The 17,611-nt window shown below is 43.4% G+C and overlaps 1 protein-coding gene across 3 annotated transcripts in view; it reads right to left on the bottom strand.

The window, feature by feature from the left end:
• PHKB (phosphorylase kinase regulatory subunit beta) overlaps positions 1-17,611 on the bottom strand; it is a 1,437,099-nt gene that overhangs the window by 135,553 nt on the left and 1,283,935 nt on the right. For all 3 annotated transcript variants that reach the window (XM_078669366.1, XM_078669365.1, XM_078669367.1), the window contains 2 exons: positions 9,773-9,854; positions 5,615-5,672 (listed from right to left, as the gene is read on the bottom strand). In XM_078669366.1, coding sequence (XP_078525492.1) covers positions 5,615-5,672; positions 9,773-9,854 — 140 coding nt within the window. The remainder of the gene's footprint in view (positions 1-5,614; positions 5,673-9,772; positions 9,855-17,611) is intronic.

Genomic DNA, 17,611 nt, shown 5'->3' with positions numbered 1-17,611 from the left:
ATAGGTTTCCGAAATTGTAGGGCGGGAGTCATTTACTGCTAGGGAGGAAACATGGCTACTTCAGAACATCAACCGGCCCAATTGCAGGTTTTAGGAGTGCTTACAGCGCAACTAATAGTTAATTTTTCTATTAGAAAATTACAACATGGTCCAGATTGGACACAACCTAGATGCCCACCCGCTCAACCTAGCACCCCATTTCCGACCATTGGCACCTTTTCTTGTGCCCTACCCTGCTGCGAAAAGTTGTTTTACTACTCACCAACAATCTACCACTTTTGCATGCTGTCAGTAGGTTTGCTGGACACAAACGTGGGCTAAAAAGACCCCACAAATTGACCAGTGACAAAGTGTGATGGGAAAGAGGTAACTCCTTGGCACTGGCGCCTATAGGCACAGCTCTGTACTGTGCCCTGCCAATATGCCCTCTTACACGCCTCTTTCTTGGGCCAAGTCCCGTTGGCTTTCTCGCTAGGCTCCTGCTGTATAGATCCCACATATACGTCGGCTGTATTGTGCAGTCCGGCTGTGATCACATTCATAGTCAGAAGTGGACCAAATCAAAATCCATCCATCAGCCGCTGCTGCAGGTAAAAGCGGTGGGGCCAGCTGGGGGAGATTTTGAGAGACGACCACGAGGGAAAATACATTATTTATTTAATTTTTCCTTGTGGTCCTTTCTTGAAATCCACCCAAGCCGGCCCCACCGCGCTTACCTGTAGCGGCTGCTATCCACACTTTTATCTTACACAATTTAATGGGGACTTTGATGAGAGATGAAGATTCATGAATATTTTAGAACGCTAAAAGAGCCTCACTTTTTGCACCTCCAATTGGTATAGGTTTGGGTATAGCATACCGGTTATTGAATTATGATATAGGGAAAGCCTGACACATCCCAAATATTTAATTCGAAATTGAAAATTCATACCAGACTAAAGACTGAGACCCTGCTAACATAGTCACACACATTATTCCAATCAATCCTTTGATTTGGGGGTTTTGTCATTTATACAACACAGAGTCCACGTGTTAAAATTAGGTTATAATTGCGCTTTAAATGCATGCCAGCACAAGCGTGTTACTAAAATATTACTAAAGTAGCTCATGTATGCGAAACATTCCTTTCCTGTTTGAATTTAGGTAGTACTGCTCCTTTAAGACCGCCATCAAGACGTGAAAAAGGAGCCGACTTCTATCTGAGAGTTTTCAGACCCTTTGCTATGAACACACAAAATAGGCCTGTAATAATTGCGCCTGATGTTTTATTGATTCATAATTTTAAGCTAGAATGCCTTTCCTAAATGACAAGCCGCGTGAAGCAGGGAATGTAATGATTCTGCTTCGCCACATTCATCTTTTTTGTTGCTTTGCGAATAATGACTTCACTGTTAGACCTTCCTGCAGAAGGGTTATTCGAGAACACCACTACACTATGACATTATCGTGCACAGGAAAACAACACAATCCAGGGGATAAAACCGCACATGCATTAACTCAATTCATGAATTTAAAAACAACTTGGAAATGCAACACAACTATGGAAGGACTGGGGTTCTTCTCCAGCTTGCCCAAGTTTGCAGGAAGAATATCCTACTGAAAAATAACAAATATGTACTTTTAGCTAAAAGCATAACACCTGAACACTCTTCATCGAGGTCCATGATTTAGTCTTCAGTTTCAAGCCAAAAATACCATCTCACTGTGGCTAATAAAAGCTGAATCAACTTTCCTGCACGCTGTCTACTGGGTCAAATAAATCGAGGATCAGTGCAGTTCCCCCTTTTATCCCAAAAAATGCGTCTTTGTCAAAAATGTATTACGGTTCAGAGATCCCCCCTTCCTCCTGATTCTAATTATGCCAACCCTTTACATAATAAAAGTTACAGATTTATTTATTTTTATTATTTATTCTGAAGTTTTATATAGCGCTGGCCAGACCCGAGGGTATTGGAGCGCTTTACAACAGTCGTACTGCAAAAGATCACAAAATAGAACATGGACGGAGAGTTTCAGATTACCTCAAAGGGATCAGATGACCTCAAAGGGAATATGTAGGGCTTTGAAGGTGGCTTGGTAGGACACTGTACACAATATATCGGAGTGCAGCAAAAGCTAAATTGCTGAATCGTAATTTTAGTGTATTGAAAAACAATCACATCACAATCACAATTCATCAGCCCGAGTTACTAATGATGATTTATTTTTGTCATGTCTCCTTTTTTAACCTCATCCGCGCTAAGCGTTTTCCCGCTGTGCGCTAAAGATCCGGAATTACCGGGGTTACATGACGAGCTAGAGAGTACGACAGGCGTACCTCATGACGAGCTGAGCTCGTCATCAGCGTGGAAGGGGTTAAACCCCTACCCCATGGCGCGAATTTCGTCGCGGTGCGGGGGACTAGGAGGTGAGCACGGTGCTGCGGTGCTAATGACAGAACCACGCCGTCATGAGCCACGGGCGGCGTGTGCTCATGACGGCGTGGTTCCGTCATGCGGCTGCCGCTCCGCCCACGCGGCATTAATTCCCCGAATTAATGAGCGGGCGGGGCCATGACGGAACAACGCCATCATGAGCAAACGCCGCCCATGACTCATGACGGCGTGGTTCTGTCTGTATGTATCACAAAAAAAAACAGATATGACAAATTCTACTTTGCTGAACTCCTGCACACAGAAGAATTTTCACTGAGCTAGGCTTATGCATTTTAATTTCATCAACAATGGTACAGTAAAGGGGGTATTCCTCAACCAGGACCAGGAATCAAGATATGCCTTACTGACGATGCCTAAGAAGGCCAAGACCGGTATGGGGTTGTTTGAGTTCCTGTCTGGAAGGGCCTGGCCCAGCAGTTAAGGCTGGACTGCTCCTACTGGAGCCTGAAAAGAACTGGTTTGCAGATGGCAACACTCTGTCTAGAGTGGCATGGAAGGAGGCCCTGAGAGATCACCAGTGGCTGAGAATAATTCAAACATTCTATCCTTCACCGTGTTGCAGTTGACATCCTAAGTGTGACAGGCATGCTCCAATGTGAGTTCTGTCCTCACTATGCCACAGGATTCAAGCCATATCTCGCTGATGAGGCTTTAGTGGCCAAAACTGGTTTGGGTTGCTTGTGTTCCCTATTGAGTACCTCGACTGGCAGGACTGTTCCAATTGGAACAGGATCAAGAAATATTTTCATATGGCAAGTCTCTGTCTATAGTGGCATAGTGGGTGAAACTGATGGAATGGAATGCAGTCCTCAGTGATCACCAGTGACTGTGATCAATTCAATTATTCCTTCCATCACCTTATTGCCTCAAACAGCATCTGCATAAAGAAATTCAAGTTACTCCTCTGACAGACTCGTATTTCCCGAAATTACTTTTCAATGTTATTTTGCCAAAAAGCCCTACAGGGCGCATATCCACCCTCCTATTGGAAGGAGTTGCTTATAGAAACTGACTGCCTGTTGGACTGAGTGAGGTTGCACTTCTATTAGCATATCCGGAACCAGAATCCTCAGACCTCCAAGAACAGAGGTTTCATCTTTGAGTGTGCTTTAACAATGTATTTGCCCGCTCACTCAAGCTACTTAAGGGCAGCCAGCTTGCTTCTTGGCAAATATTCATCAATGTGTTTCAACCGCAAACTGTCTTTTGGGTTCTAGACAATTTATCTCTTGGATTCCTCGTTCTTCTAGTCTGTCTGTACGTCTGGGTCAATTTTAGCCATTGTGTCTTTTCAACCCAGGCAAACTGATTGGCATAACAACACATGGGTTTCAGTGCCCAACACTGTGTTTACTCAGGCATAATGCCCACTGGCCTATAATGCCTTTTGGTTAGTTGCTGTGACAGTGAATACAGTTCAGTACTTGCCGTCCTTGGTCTTCTGTCATTGGGGCAGTAGCTTGCCTCAGACAAGTATCTGTTTTTCTGCCAAGAGATACTCAAGTAGCTTTCCGAAAACACAGATGCACTGTAGTATAGTTAACATCTTTATTACATTTATATTACTCAAAGTACGGTGAGGCATATTTCTAGTTTTCGGAGCAAATACTCTCAGTGGTTCTTGCTTTCCGCCCTTCTTTCTTTAGGTCATTCCACTTGTTTCGTAGAGGGATGCAGGAAGGAACACTGAGTTTTGCCCTTACGTACAGGTGAAATCCATCACGGTCCACCTCCCTCTCCCAGGACCCGGCTTCTTCCAGGCAACTCTGTAAACCTCATCACTCCATCTCCAGAAACCATGGACAGTGCTTCCAAGGGAAACACCACTGCAGTGTTTGCATCACTTACCATTGCCGTTAAAGGCCTGTACCTATATGTAGACATGATTCCAACAGCATCCCCACCATTCCTAATTACCTTGATCTTGTTCTCGCAGGCTTTAGGGCAATTTGTAATATCACAAGGAAGAGATTTTAAGGGGCACTGCTTTCCCCCATGTAATGCTCATGTTTCACCAATCAGCCACCATTCATGAGTTGCACAGTACTGGGGCAGATTAATTGCATGCAAATTTACTGTAACGTATGGTAAATCCACCCAATACTGTGCAATACAAGTTAAAAATCAAGGAACAGGGAATTAACGGACGGATCTGGGTTTTCCCGCCTAAAACCAAATGGAATTTCAAGTTTCACTGGCTTTAGAGTATGCCTGTACCATTTGCTCTAACCACCTGGTAAATGTATTAAATTATTCAAAGAGTTTTATATAGCACTCACGTGACCCAAAGGTATCCGAGCGCTGTACCCAGAAAAAGATTGATTCAGTTACACATTTATATAAGCCTAATATAACTTTTCACTTTCACCATCATCATAAAATGAGACAGACAGACCTTATATCAATTTTATCAGGTAAACCTATGCTGCTGGCTCTGTAGGGTGGGGTATGAGGGAGGGAAGTGGAGGGAAAGAAAAAAAAATTTCAATCAAGGGTAGAAAAATAAAAAAGGGAATGAGACTTGGCTGCTGCGTCAGCTCAACTCTCACGCAGTTTTTTCAGCCGATAACGTGTAGTTAGGTTCTTCCATACTCCTGAAAAACAGAAGAGGAAAACCAATGAAGAATCAGGTTAAAGAAATTAACGAGGGCAAGTATGCGTTAATTTTGTAATTGATAGGGCACTAAGTGTGGCCAGAACATAGGGAATAGCTACCACTTGTGCAGCAGGTGCAGTGGCACCGGGATCTAGAGTTCTGAGGGTCCCGTTGAACCCCCATTAGGACTGTATATCACCACCCCTATAGCAGAGAAAGGGGGTATTTTCCTGCTCATGGCATCCTTGATACAATACTGCGCCGCAAGACAATGTTTGAGTGAGTCCCCACATAGCCAATAAATACAATGTAATAGGATGGCTTACCCATCAAACGGCAAAGAGTCAGCGTAAAACGATGGTTGAAGCCTGCAAGTTAAGGTGAAACCGACAAAGCGCAGCAGCAAGCACCACTCTTCCGCCAGCGTAAAAGGAATAACCCACACAGCTCTGAGAAGACCCGCAAGCGAGTTTAGGCGCCTTTCTGCTTCCTTTGACAGCCATGAATAATTCCTTGGCAAGAGCGTCTCTATCTTAGAGGAAAATCCACATAAAACATGAGAATGAAAAGAGAGTGATCCTACCAGAGTTTTTTGCTGCCGGCTCTTCTGTAGATCCTTTCAATATGATCAAGAACGGTACCTGGATTTAGGATGTAAGGAAAGTTGGCATTAAAATCAATTGAAGAAAAGAAGACAGTTCTGCGCCTGTTGAAGCAACTTGAGATGAAGCCCTGAAGCTGCAAAATGGGAGTCTGAGGTTTGCAAACTGGAAACCCAAATAGGCTATTACTCAGCTGCTCATACTTACCATGTAAACTTCATGTATGGGGGGGTGTGGGTGTATCAGAAATTCTAAGTACACTTCCCTCGAGGTCATTTTCAGGACACACATATCATTAGGAGGCAAATTCCTAAACATTGTTGGTTCCTTAATACAAATAATATTACATGCGTCTTTCACAGATTAAATTATAATCAGTTTTTCCTACAAATTAATATTTTCTTTTTTTTAACTTGTGGGATTTTTTAAACAATTATTTGCACACGAGGTTGCTTATCAAGTAGACTTTCATTGGCTCTTTTGTTCATAGAAGACAGTAATTTTCCTTCACTAGACATACAAACGATTTTCTTTTAACTTATATTTACAGGAGGTTCCTCCCCCCAGAATCATCCCCACCCCCCACCCACACTATACTGTTATTGTTATCTCAATAAGAATGTGTTGGTTCTCTGCTCTATGGCAAAGGCGCATAGCTTTTCAAATTAGCCACAACATTAAAATATATGTATCTAATATGAAGGTCACGGATCGTGTTGTTGACTCCACGCAGCCTGCTATAACCTGCACAGCACACTCAACAAGCACTGGCAAAGCCAATAGGTCTTGCTGTTGGAACGACTGACCGTGCTGTACAGCATTGGCAAAAGAAAGTAAAAAGCCATGATGACGCAGCCGCATGATATTTTAGATGCACAAATGAACGTTGGCATTTGTGGGTGCATTTCCAGCAGGTAAGGAGGAGAATGTTGGTGTGGAATTCAGTAATTTACATTATAATCTGCCAAACGATTCACCCCAAACCAGGACAGACAGAATGATCATTTCCCAACCAGTTCAAGGAAGGGTTCTCAAACTAATGTCAAATGTGTAGTCTGAGGGGCAGCCTCTGATGGCCGAATAATGCAGAAGCTCAAGTCCCAGCAGTTCTACTCAGCCTATAGTCCTGCACTAAAAATGAGAACCATTGAGTTGGCTAACAATAAACATCTGTTATTGAGCACCAAGACGACCAACGGGTTAAACAAACCCTTTACAAGTAATATAATGGTGTACGATAGGTTAGTGACACTAACACTCTCCATCACTCTACTTTAGTTCACTCAATAGACTGTCTATTATTCCATCAACCAGAAGGAATCTATTCACAAAAAAAAACACACCACTTCGCCACCCACAGTGAGAAACAGGGAACTAAGTTGCTAAGGAAGCAAGTGTTGTATACACATTGCAAGACATCTTGATTATTGGTTTTCATAAAAAGTAGAAATAGTGACTATAGAGTAAAGACTACTAGTGTTAGTGACTGTTTATAAGTCTTCTTATGTTCACCTTGTGGAAGATAAAGCTATTGATTGTGTGCAACTGTTCATCAGATTTATAAAATAAGGTTTATATAACCTATCTCCTGGAGTGTTTATCTATGGTTTGGGATCGTAATGCCGGTCCAAGTACAGCTTATAAGCAAAGAAACAACAAGGTGGGTGGAATCGCTATAAACTCAGACTAAAGTCTAAAAAGAAAATGGAATTCACGAGTTGGCAAAACCAATAGATCTCGCTTTTAAAAGGCGAGTGCCACCATCTTGGATATGCTGAAGTTACTTTCTTAATTTTTAGGGCAAGCCTGGGCAGCGCATACACTGCTCTGCGAGGCATGCTATATTGGAGAATGGACTGGTAGCTCTGCCCACTCTCCGCCCATATTTTTCATTGGCTTGTGTCATTGTCCTTTGTAAATGCTGGCTTCTGATTCGTTAATAGGCTTGTTAGTCCCTCCTTAGTACCGCCCTGTCTTCATTTGTAACCTCCCATGGGAGAGGAGAAGTTTGAGCACAAATAGGGAACGTAGGAATGGTGGAACTTCAAGATAAAAAAAATAATAATGTATGTGTGCACTCCTCTTTTTTAGGGTGATCACATCTGTGAAATGCTGTGTGATGGTATCACTGCAGATGGACAACTGTGTTAGCCAATGCCTGAAGCCTGCTGAATCACAGTAGCCAATGCTGAAAACAGCTGTCCAAAAGCCCCATTCTGTAACTAGATGTTCATCTTGTGTATTTTGTAATGACAAGGGCTCTCGCCAGTAAGCTAAACGGGTCAGTAAGTGATACTAAAAACGAACTGTAGCACCATTCTACATGCTATCTACAGTATGAAGGATCGACCCCGTGACAATAACATCAAGACATTATGTATATACAGGCAGATTAGGTGTTGCGACTCTTATACAGCACAGGCGCCAACGCTGCCTGACTGGATATCATCACTCTCTGTGGCTTGTGGTGGTGCATAGTGTGTTGACACCATGGTGCCACAGAAAGCGCAGAGAGAGTAATTTGTAGGTAGGAAAGAAAGCATTTTGACAAGTCAATGGAAACCACACCCACTAGTCACACAATATGGCGAAAACAAAGGTGTACGATAGGTATCATAACCAAAACACAGCTAAATAAAAGTTTAAAAAAAACAACTTTGACAGGTAGAACCATTAACCTCATCGATGCTCATGACGAGCTGAGCTCGTCATGAGGCACGGCGCTCCGGTGCTCATGACTAGATCAGCTCGTCATGAGCCGTGGAACGCTCACACGCGGGGATAATTCTCCTGCTGTGCTGAGCGTTCCACGGGAACGGGTGTGGTCATGAGCACACGAGCGCCGTGCCTCATGACGAGCTGAGCTCGTCATGAGCATGGGGGTGCTGTGCGCGCCCCCCCCCAGCACAGCGGGGGAATTACCCCCGTACGGAAAGGGTTAAAAATGAGCATTGTTAAATCCAATAGGTTTTGGCTATGCGAGAACTATTGGTTTTGTCAATGTTTTTTTAGACACGTTGCACGGTAGTGAGGGCTGCTGTGCAACAAGGCTTAGAATAAATGTAAAAAGCACTATGATGGGGCCAGCGTTGACTGCGTCAAAGCACTTATTTATTCCTTTAAGCCATGTTGCACTGCTGTGCATTATGTCTAATAACGCGTGGAGGAAAGCAAGCAACACAATATAAGTGTTGAATGGAGGGAAGGAACAGAAGCAACGAACAGTGGGTAGGTGGAAAGCAACAGCAGGGAGGTGTGTGGGAGGAGAGAGAGAGCATGAAAAGAACAGGGGGTGGAAAACAACACGAGGAAGCTGAGTGGGTGAGACGTACAATGCCATGCACTCGCATAGAGTGCAAGACGAAAAGTTAAAAAAAATGTACATAGGAGGAGAGCGCGTCCAGTGGATGGGCACTGGCCGCAAACGGGAAGCTGTGCTAGGTCCCTGCACCATGGCAGGGACACAAGTCCCGGGACAAAGCAGGAGGAGGCAAACGGATGGGAGGAAGCAGGAGGCGTGACCAATAAGAAACATGGAACCGACAGTGACACGGAAGCCAATCAATGGTAAATACTAATAAGTAATGGGCGGGCTCTAAGCCTGCTTTAAGCTATTTATGTTTAACATACGATTTCGCCAATGCCGTGTGTGTGCTGTCTCAGGCAAAACCTTAAAACATATCTAAGAATGTTTGCTTCAAGTGTTTGAAGCACCTTTCTGCCTGCTCTGAAGGAAAACCAGGATGAAATAATACTTTCTTCGAGTGTTTTATGTGTACTAGGCATTGCAAGATTAGAGGAGGTGACTGAAAAATCAGATTGTCTGTGTCGTCTAGGATACTAAACACAGCTAAACCTTGGCAAGCAATTGACTTAACTTTTTCCAATAACAGCATAATATAAAATATATCAACCCTCGTAAAGAGTCATTATTAGATAATTCCAACAAACAAACATGTTACAATGAGCTCATATATTCAACAGTCGTTGCTACTTGAAGGACTGTGTATTAATTTAGCATTTCAACCCTGTTGGTGTCATTTCCTAAATAGCAAGTGCCTGCCCGACATTGTATGTGTCTATCGATTTCAAGGCAACACTGTGCGCCGTAAGAGGGGGTGACAAAAGGACAAACTCACCTTCCTTGGTGATAAAATTGGGTCCTTCTCGTCTGTACAAAATACTCAACAGGATGGCTTGACTTGCTAGACAGCTGCAGTCCTGTGAAGCCAAAGTGTTATGTTTAGCAATAATAACTGCTGCTCTGCAAAAGGCAAGTAAGTGAAAAGTGCCGTTAACGCGTGCCTAACAGAAGGTAACATGATCATTACTAGGTGCTGCTTAAAGAACTACCAAGGCTAGTAAAACTACTGCAGCAATTCTAGTTAAGAACATGTTGTATAGCAAACAGTTCCCCATTCACTAGGGCATCTAGTACACACCATAACCATTTCCTGGCATTACATTGTGCAGTAGAGAGTTTTACTATTATGTATCATCTACCGCAACATTGACCTTTATTCTTTAATATTATTCTTTCATAGGTTTTTTCGAAGTGTACTACTTATTTTGTCATGATATATTTTATTTGGCATATATGTGTGTTTTGTTACATCACATGGACAACCGTAATGGCCTGGGGAATTATCGCATTCTTGGGCCTCAGGGTTTACAGCATAATTATGGATATAATACACATGCCACATAATTTGCTAAGTTTAACAACATAGTTGTTTGTAACTCAAATTAATCAATATAATACTGTCTGAGAGTGTGCTGGATAAAGCTGCATAATTTGCTTTTTCGTACTGCATAATTTAGATAACATTGACATATAATTTGGTGCCCCAGTACTGCATGATACTGTAGCTTCGCAGACTGATTTGTGACTGTGATTATGATGACCAAACTCATGTTTCACAGGGAACCGAGAAGTCATTTTAATATTTATATCATTTCATTTTGTGGAACAAAAGCAGACAAATATGTAATATAAATATAGTTGCCACTACGAGGAATATGCACTGTTGAGGGACATATGAAGTATTAAATGGTTCTTAATTATGCAGCAAAAAAGGCCAATTACACAGCACATGCTCAGGCAGTATTATTTTCATGTATTTAAGTCCAAAAAATTAAAAAAAATTGGGTGAAATCTGCAAATGATGTGGAAAAATATGTGACAAATGCAGACTGACAAATCTACTGACCATCGCTATTGTCCATTTTGGATCAACATTTTATTGATGAAATGTGAACAAAATCAAAGCCTACCAAATGCAATCATAAAAAATACCACAATAGGGCCCTGCACTCTAGCTGAAGAGCTCAGAGCTCCAGCTAGGAGTGCTTTTAAAAAATATGATAAGTTCTCCTGGTGTCATGGATTTAATGACCCAAGAGACTTACTGTTTAGGTCTCGCGACCTATCAATGCGCGCAAGCGCATTGAGGGAGCGAGAATTCAAGTGCTCAAAATACTCGTGAAACCACGGGTTTTTCCATGCGGTTTTCTTCGAGTTCACGTGGCCACAGGCACGCGCTTTTGGGCCATAAACTTTCCCCCTCCCCAGCCAGCTTTGCCAGCAGCATTTGCCTCATCAAAGGCTTCCGCTGCCCCGCCCCCCGCCCTCACTTATTCACGGCCACAGGCCGTGACTTCAAAGGGTGCCCCCTGCTTCACGGCCATCTGTTCCCCAGCACCTCCCCTCTCTCTCCCCTAATTATTCACTGCTCTGCTTATCAACAATCTCTCGTTTTCACTGTTAACTTTCACTCCTACTTTGGGCAATGCTATATTTTCCTTGTGGCTGGAATTTTGTATCAACAATTAATGAAAAAAAAATGAAGCTACGTAATGAAATATCAAAACGAGCCTTGAGTTTCTTCGTGGTGCAGGGTTAGTCCATTATAATTCATGTCTTCATTATTTTGTTTTATGTGCTCCGTCCTTCAGGTAGTTCTTCTCTATTTTGTTTACTTATTTCTTTTCAAGTTTTACATTTTTAGATTAAGAGGAGGACATTTTAGAGACTAACACCAGTCTTAAATCTACCGGCAGGAGGCGCTCTTGCCACATGGCTCATGTTTATAATCTGAATAATTCATTAGGATGTGGAAAAGTAAATTTTGCCATGTTCTGTGTCCCTACGTGTCATCCATCATATGTTATGTGTGCATGATTAAATATGCATATGCATTCCCCATGTCCGATTAATGACGCAATTACAGTTGTGTCCACCTCTAGTATGCCAGTTTCCAGTCCTCGTGAATACTACGAATATCAGGCCTATGTAAAGCTACGTTGCCACGTTTCTCAGTGTGCACGTTATTCTATTATAAAGTCCCCGTTTCTAGGCCTCAAAAGGGCCTGGACACCAGATTCAGCTCCTGTCTCCTGAAACTTCGCTGAGGAGCGATACAGCCCCCACCTGTATCCTCGACCCTTCACTTACTTCCTGCCTCGCAGTGCCCGGCCCAGCCTGGCTCAGCCTCTGAGTCTGCCAAGAATATGTTATGATTCCAGTTATCAGTTCAGTCCTCCTTCTCTGCATTCCTAAGCTACTGAACTGCATCAATAGTTTCCGTCATTGTCTAGCCTTCACGTCTCCACGTTAGAGAAATACTGCATTTAATGGTCATTTAATATTCTTCATCACGCACTACATGTAGAATAATGCATGGTCCAGTCTTAGAATCAAGTTAGCCTTTCCTCTCCTGACTTCTAGTTTATATCAACATGTTCTCTAAACATCAGATACTAGATACTGTTTAGGTACATGTCGCCCTGACTCTCCAGACTTCAGTCTCTGCTCCTAGCACAGAGTTCATAGCCCCCAGCTTCTCCTAGTGATACGTCATTGCCAGTTTGCGCGCACCATCAGGTTAGATGTCCCGGCTCCTTAGGTAGCCCCCTCCATGGTTTCCGCCCCATTCATGACATATTCTGTTACGTTTACATCACATGTCTATGTATACGCCCAGTTACACCTACTTTCGCCCTTATCTTTCGCGACTGCTACGCGTCACGCCTTCTGCTCCACCCACTGCTACGCCTACTGCAATGTAATGCTATGTGTTTGCGTTATGTATATATGCTCATGTATTGTTATTAAAAGTCAGCGCGCTCATCCCAGACCCAGCCCCAGCAGCTGCTGGGCCCTGTCATCCTATTCCTATGCAGGTTGTCCTGTTCCTGTCCTTATGCTGTATTAAACCTGCAAAACTCCTACTACCTCGAATCTTGACTCTTATTTATTGAGCTATCTGTTATGATATATGTCTAGTCAAAAAGAGAGGTATTATTTATTTATTTACCACATAATGGCGCCCGAACAGGGACTTGCCCTTTCCCCACGCGTCGGTGAAGCCACGCCGACCCCCTGACCCTCTGCAGTCGTGACGGAACTCTTCTGTGCACCGGCAGATATTTCTGCTTCAAGTATCCCTCAGGCCCACGGAGGAGACGGAGGAGGCGGTCCAGCATCCAAACGAGACGGTGGAGGAACGCGGCGAGTCCCGACCAGAGCCCAAGCCAAGAGTCCAAAGGTCCGAGGTATCCGGAGGCCCACCCGTAACTGAAGTCCGAAGTTCGTCGTCCGTCGTCGTAGCAGTCCAGTCCAGTCCGAGGCTTTCCGTTCTTGCTGCCCGGTGAGTACCATTACTGGGGTAGTATCTAGACAGGGTCAATCTAAATTGACTCTGGTCCGTGGGTTGGTGGTACACAGACTCACAAACGAAGTGTTCATCTAGGTGGATACGGGTCTTGATGCGTCCCTTTACGGGACCGGTATGTTCCGTACTGTTTCAGCAGTGCATCCAGTAACTCTAGTCTGTTCCGTTCTCGAGAAATTCTTGTGTTTCTGTTCTCAGTATTCCAGGTAATATTCTGTCCGAACTGTTATGTTATGATGTTGTTCAATGTATTTCCAATGTCGTGGTATGCCTGAATTGTTCTCCAAATTGTTATTGTTTCTCGTGTATTGTATTGTGTTCCGATTCAAGTTTACAATGTCTCTCTTTTCGAGATTACGTCAGCTAAAAACTAGAAAGGGTTTGTTAGAAGAAGCAGTTCCTGTTCCGCCTAGGGACAGTCCAGGTCATTTTATGTATCAGAAGCATGGCATAAGCGCCATATTGTATCTAGATTTATGGGTAGAGTATACCAAACAGTTAGAAGAAAAGTATAGATGGCCTGTATCGGGTACATGGGATGCCGAGTGCATCATGCGAGTAGAAGAGGCATTATGGAAAAAGAAAGCCAGACAATCACAGAAAGATGCCATCGAGTTATGGCGTAAAGAATCTCATAAAAGAACTGAAAAGGAAATCAGAAAGTCAGAATTAAGTAGAGAATCCTTAGAACGAGCACAAGAAAAAGAACTAATCGAGATAGGTGAACAAGTCAAAGCCGAACAGTCAGACAGACAGAGGCATGCCCTTATTAGGGGTATGTATCCTCTCCTTGCCGAGGGCTTGCCAAAAGCGACCCCAGAGGCATCCAGTAATTTCCCGCCACCATTAGTTCCGACCAAGCTACGTCACAAACAGACCGCAGCTGATATTTTTATTTCGTCCTATTTGGACGACACAGTCCCAGAATATGCAAATCCTGTTCGCGCTCCGCCAGTCCCTGTAAATCAGGCACTTCCCGCTCCTCCAGACACTGGAGTACCTGTTACGGTACCCCCGGTCCAGTCCGTCATACAAGTCCAGCCTACATTTCCATTTCCCACTCTGCCAGGACGAAGAGCCTCAGTAGACCTAGACTCCAGTTTAGGGGCCGCAGGGGGAGGTACTCCTCAAACCCCGCCGCCACACAAGCGTTTAACGTTATCCGAATTACATGCACAAGCGTCACAGCGTACGCCTAGACATCAGACTGTAGCAGAAATAAGAAAATCCCTTGCCGAATGCGGCTATGATCCAGTCCCAGGCGAGGATAATATGGTTTTATATTCATTCCGCGTAAGAAAGGTGGCCGAGTATCTAGTCACCTTACCGAATATGAAAGAAGATCTAGACCGAATATATCGTTTCATCCGTACAGGGGATGATCCAGAAAGCATTAGCGAGGCCATGTCTCAAAGGAAAGCCGAGATCCAGCTCATGATATTAAAGTTTCTGATCAATTGTCTAATAAGAGAACAAGATTACCCGTCTAAAGATCCAGGCGAAATGAAAATCCTGACAAGGTGGAGTGATAATATAGCCGAGGGTAAACACAAGACCGTCGGTGCTATGGAGAGTATGTACAAGAAAATCCGTAGAGAAATAATAAAATTACACGAACAGCGTAAAGCAGCACAAGTAAGCGAGAAAGAAAGTAACTCTGATACTGAAGAGGTAGAGGACGAGAATCCCGCCAGAATAGCGTATGTAGGAAAATCTAGATTTCCAGATCGCCATTTACGCCTAGAAAACAAGTCTACTTTCCATCATCCAGCACCAGAACAAGGTTCACTAGAACAAGTATTCCAAGCTACCGATCACATTCTGAAATCACGAATCGGTTACAGTGAGTTAAGTACCATGCATGAACAAGAACTAGCCCGATCAGCAGTCCGATGGATTACTGATTCTACCACTTTTCCAGACGAAATAGTGGCACAAATGTTTCTGAAAATGCCCCCAGCCGAACAACGACTGGCGGGTATGTATATGATCCAGCACCTCATTACATTGTATGAGGGTCAGCACTCTGATCCAGGCCCGTTACATGATATCCTGAACGAGTTACTCCAGTATAGATGGAAAGGTTTAGGTACCGATTTAATTAGTGTCATTCTAGAACAGCGTCACAAATATAGAACGTTTCTGAACCCGCATTTTGTTCATGTCTCACCTCCAGAAAGTAAACCATTTTACATGGAGAGACAGAATCCGTTACGAGAAGTCCACCCAGTTAAAGGAACGGGTGGCGAAATGCAGCGAGTGTTTGTATACACTCCAATAACAAAGATGGAACTCCTCGAGATGAAGAAATTAATTCCCTGTCATGACAAAGATCCAGCAGGGTTCCATAGAGAATTAAAAGACATGCTCCGTATGGGAGAATACACATACCCAGATATAATTAAAATGTTAAAGGTTCTGCTGCCCGCAGGGGTGTATGAAAAGCTCAAGGAAAAAGAATGGGAGGTGGGAGAGAAAAAGATCGATTGGGCAGTTCTAGAAGCTGAAGACAAGGCACGAGTACCAGGTACCGGTCTTGGAGATAAATGTAAAGAATTACCAGAATTATTAATACAAGTTTTACCCCGATTATTGACAACTAGAAAAGAAGACTGGGATGCAATCTCAGCCTGTAAACAGAAGCAAGATGAGGATATTAGTGATTTTTATTCTAGATTTGAAAAATTTTTCAGCATCAACAGTGGCCTCAAGACAAGTAGTGAGTCCTACCCTCACCTTTTTGTTACTAAATTAGTCGAGAATTCAAGTCCACAAATTAAAAATCGAGTTTTGAAAGTCGAAAGTACCTGGCAAGCTAATACCCCGTCCCAGATGTTGCAAATGCTTCAGTATCATCAGAATAGAATCAGAGAAGAGCAAGAACACGAAAGAAAACGTATGAAAGACACGAAAATGAAAGTACTAGTTGCACAATCTGTTCCTCAAGACAGTCAGAAGAGGGGTCCGAATCAAGCCAGTCATCCTGCAGCTCCCGTTAAAGGGAACTGCAATTATTGTAAACAGCCAGGTCATTTTATAAATGAGTGTGCAGTTCTGAAACACAACATAGCTACTGGTAAGACTAAAGAAAGACCACGTCCGCCTAGACAAGGACAAGTTTCACAGATTCCTCAGCCACAGAATGCACCACAGACAGTTACCGCACCGCAGCCTATTGCTGCAACACAGCATGTTACATCGCAGATGTACCAGTATGCACAGTCTGAGTATCCAGAGTACCAGCAGTATTCATGAAACAGCCTAGAGAGGGAGGTAGGCTTGCCTCTCATAGAAATACCTGTAGATCAAGAAGGTCCCTATGTTCATAGTCAAGTATTAGGGAAAGACAGAAAGTTTTTGATTGATACAGGGGCAAGTAGGACCACAATTAGTCACGCCGAAGTTCCAGGAGCTCCGCTCTCAGGCTCAAGAAATGTTTCCCTTGGATTTTCAGGAAAACCTATCGTAAATGAGATTTCAAAACCAGTTACTCTAGAAGTAGGTCCATTGTCCCGCACTACTGATCTGTTACTTACTAAGTCATGTCCAGAAAACCTATTAGGCATTAAGACACTGAAAGAGTTAGGTGCAGTTATATGCTGTTCCCCAGAGGGAATACGATTGTTCCTACGTGACTTTAAGGGTCACTATGTATTACGAGATTTTGATTCAAGACTGTCTAATGTTCCGCAGCACTTATGGGCGCAAGGTCCAACTGATGTAGGTTACATGCAAATCACACCCTATCGTGTGACTCTCAAGCCAGGTGTAGTGTTACCACGAATCAGACAGTACAGATTGCCACCTGAGGCTGTAGCAGCCTTATCCAAAATTATTGACGAGCTCATGGCTCAAGGAGTGGTTGTAGAAACTGACTCCAATGTATGTAATTCTCCGATCATTCCAGTCATGAAACGTACTGATCCAAATGCACCCCCAGTATATCGATTAGTGATTGACCTACGAGAGCTTAATAAATGTATTATTCCGCAGTACCCAGTTGTCCCAGACATCTCTTCCCTATTGACAGCCATTGATTCCGAAGCCACGTTCTTCACTGTCATAGACCTCAAGAACGCATTTTTCAGTGTTCCTATTCATCCAGACAGCCAGTTCCTTTTCGGATTTTGTTTAAATGGAAGGAGCTATATGTTTACACGAGCTCCTCAAGGTTTCACAGAAAGTCCTCGTATTTACAGTCAAGCACTCAAGAGACAACTAGACAACATTCACATGCCAACTGACACTGCCCTGCTCCAGTATGTCGATCTACTGATCACAGCCCGTTCTGAACGTGCTTGCGAG

Source organism: Lissotriton helveticus, chromosome 12, assembly GCF_964261635.1.
Source record: "Lissotriton helveticus chromosome 12, aLisHel1.1, whole genome shotgun sequence".
NCBI lineage: Eukaryota > Metazoa > Chordata > Amphibia > Caudata > Salamandridae > Lissotriton > Lissotriton helveticus.
This window is presented reverse-complemented; position numbering and strand designations above follow the sequence as displayed.